The sequence below is a fragment of the Myotis lucifugus genome, unplaced genomic scaffold, assembly GCF_000147115.1.
Source record: "Myotis lucifugus unplaced genomic scaffold, Myoluc2.0 scaffold_205, whole genome shotgun sequence".
Classification (NCBI taxonomy): Eukaryota; Metazoa; Chordata; class Mammalia; order Chiroptera; family Vespertilionidae; genus Myotis; species Myotis lucifugus.
The window spans coordinates 2,038,059-2,039,934 of NW_005871253.1; the positions used below are offsets into that span (position 1 = coordinate 2,038,059).

General features: G+C 59.9%; 1 protein-coding gene across 1 annotated transcript in view; it reads right to left on the minus strand.

The window, feature by feature from the left end:
* Positions 1 to 766: 766 nt before the first annotated feature.
* NKX2-2 (NK2 homeobox 2) overlaps positions 767 to 1,876 on the minus strand; it is a 1,732-nt gene continuing 622 nt past the window's right edge. Inside the window, exon 2 of the mRNA XM_023761264.1 lies at positions 767 to 1,429. Within this exon, the coding sequence (XP_023617032.1) occupies positions 767 to 1,429 (663 nt within the window). The remainder of the gene's footprint in view (positions 1,430 to 1,876) is intronic.

Here is a 1,876-nt window from a genome sequence, read left to right on the forward strand (position 1 = left end):
TAGGGCAGGGGCTTCGCGCCTATACATGTTCCTTTTTTATATTTGAGAAATGTTTGCACTGAACAAAATAAAAAGAGAGAAGGAAACAGAGGTAACCAAACGTAAGCAAACCAAAACAAACCACAAAGAAAGGAGGTGGGCCTCTAGGGAGGACAGGCCCGCCCCGAAGGTCATTTTGGCAACAATCACCACCGATATTTACAACGAAAAGCGAAATCTGCCACCAGTTGTCAGAACGTTCACATGGCCATAAATAGTTAGCATTTTCTTAGAAAAAGGAGACAGAGATCCTCTATACGTTAACGTTCTCCACTTGCTTTAAAAGAAGACTGCTGACAAGATCGCTACTCACGCAAACATATTTAACAAAATTCACAAAAGCAGGGGGCAGGGGAGGGAGGTGGGTCTTTTTCTCCTTCCGGAGTCAGGACGTTCACTCTGAGTCGGTTTGGGTCCCCGTCCTCCCCCTCCGGGGAGAGGAAGGAGCGGAGCTGCGCAAACTTTCTGTAAACACGGCTGAAGGAGTTCACCCTCTCAAAGGTTCAAAAGGAGCGCGGGGCCGGCGGCTCTGGGCGGATGGGTCTGCCACTCCAAGGAGGTGCAGGCAGCGTCCCGGCGCCTCCCCGACGGAGCCCCGAGTCAACTCGACTCCATGATGATAATAATAATTATTATAATAACAACCAGGACCAAGTTCTCCTCGCCACGGCCGCTGCAGCCGGGGTGGAGCCTGGGCCCAGGGCCACGAGTCTCGGAGGGGCGGCGCTCACCAAGTCCACTGCTGGGCCTGGACCAGGGGGTGTGCTGTCGAGTACTGGGGGGCGCCGGCCGAGCTGTACTGGGCGTTGTACTGCATGTGCTGCAGCGACTGCGCGCTGTAAGCCGAAAAGGGGATGCCCGCCTGGAAGGTGGCGGCTGCCAGGTCCTGGGCTTTGAGCGCGTGGCACGGCTTGCCGTCCCTGACCAAAACCGGCACGGCCACGCGGCGCGGCGAGGGCAGGGGCGTCACCTCCATACCTTTCTCGGCCCGGGCGCGCTTCATCTTGTAGCGATGGTTCTGGAACCAGATCTTGACCTGCGTGGGCGTCAGGCGGATGAGGCTGGCCAGGTGCTCGCGCTCGGGCGCCGACAGGTACCGCTGCTGCCGGAAGCGCCGCTCCAGTTCGTAGGTCTGCGCTTTGGAGAAGAGGACCCGCCGCTTCCGCTTCTTGCCCGCGTCCCCCCCGCCGCCCGGGGTCTCCTTGTCATTGTCCGGTGACTCGTCGGCGGAAGGCTCCGGAGACTTGGAGCTGGAGTCCTGGGGCGCCGCGCTGGCCGCCAGCCCGTGCACTGAGGGAGAGAGAAGCGCGTCAGGCGCCGGGAGGCCGCGCGCCAGGGCAGCCGGACCCTGCGCGCCCGGAGCCTCCGTGCGCCATCGGTCCTCCGCGCCCTGCGGCCGAGCCCACTGCCTTCGCCTTGGCCCCCCGCACCCCCTCCCCCCCGCTCTGCTCCACGCCTGATGGAGCCGTTGGCATCCGCCAGGCGAAAGAGGGGAAGCATCAGGATTGGGGACTCAGGGCTTATGTTTCTGGGGGTTCGCACAGTGTGGGTGCATATTTGGGGGGAGTGGCGCGCGGGAAGATCATCGCGGGTTAAGGGCTTCTGCCCCCTTAAGCAGTTTTCTTCCCGGAGAGACGTGGGCAGATTTTTAAAAGAAAAGCCGGGCATTGATCAGCTCTGGCATTTAAGGCAGATTTTGGGGGCTTTTCTTTTTTTGTTTTCGGACTTTTTTTGAACACCCTCCACTCCACACAAAGCGTCCTCTATGATCCGTCAAGGGCCAGGTGAGCTATTTATACCCGGACCAACAGCGCCCCCCCTTCCCCACCCTCTACCG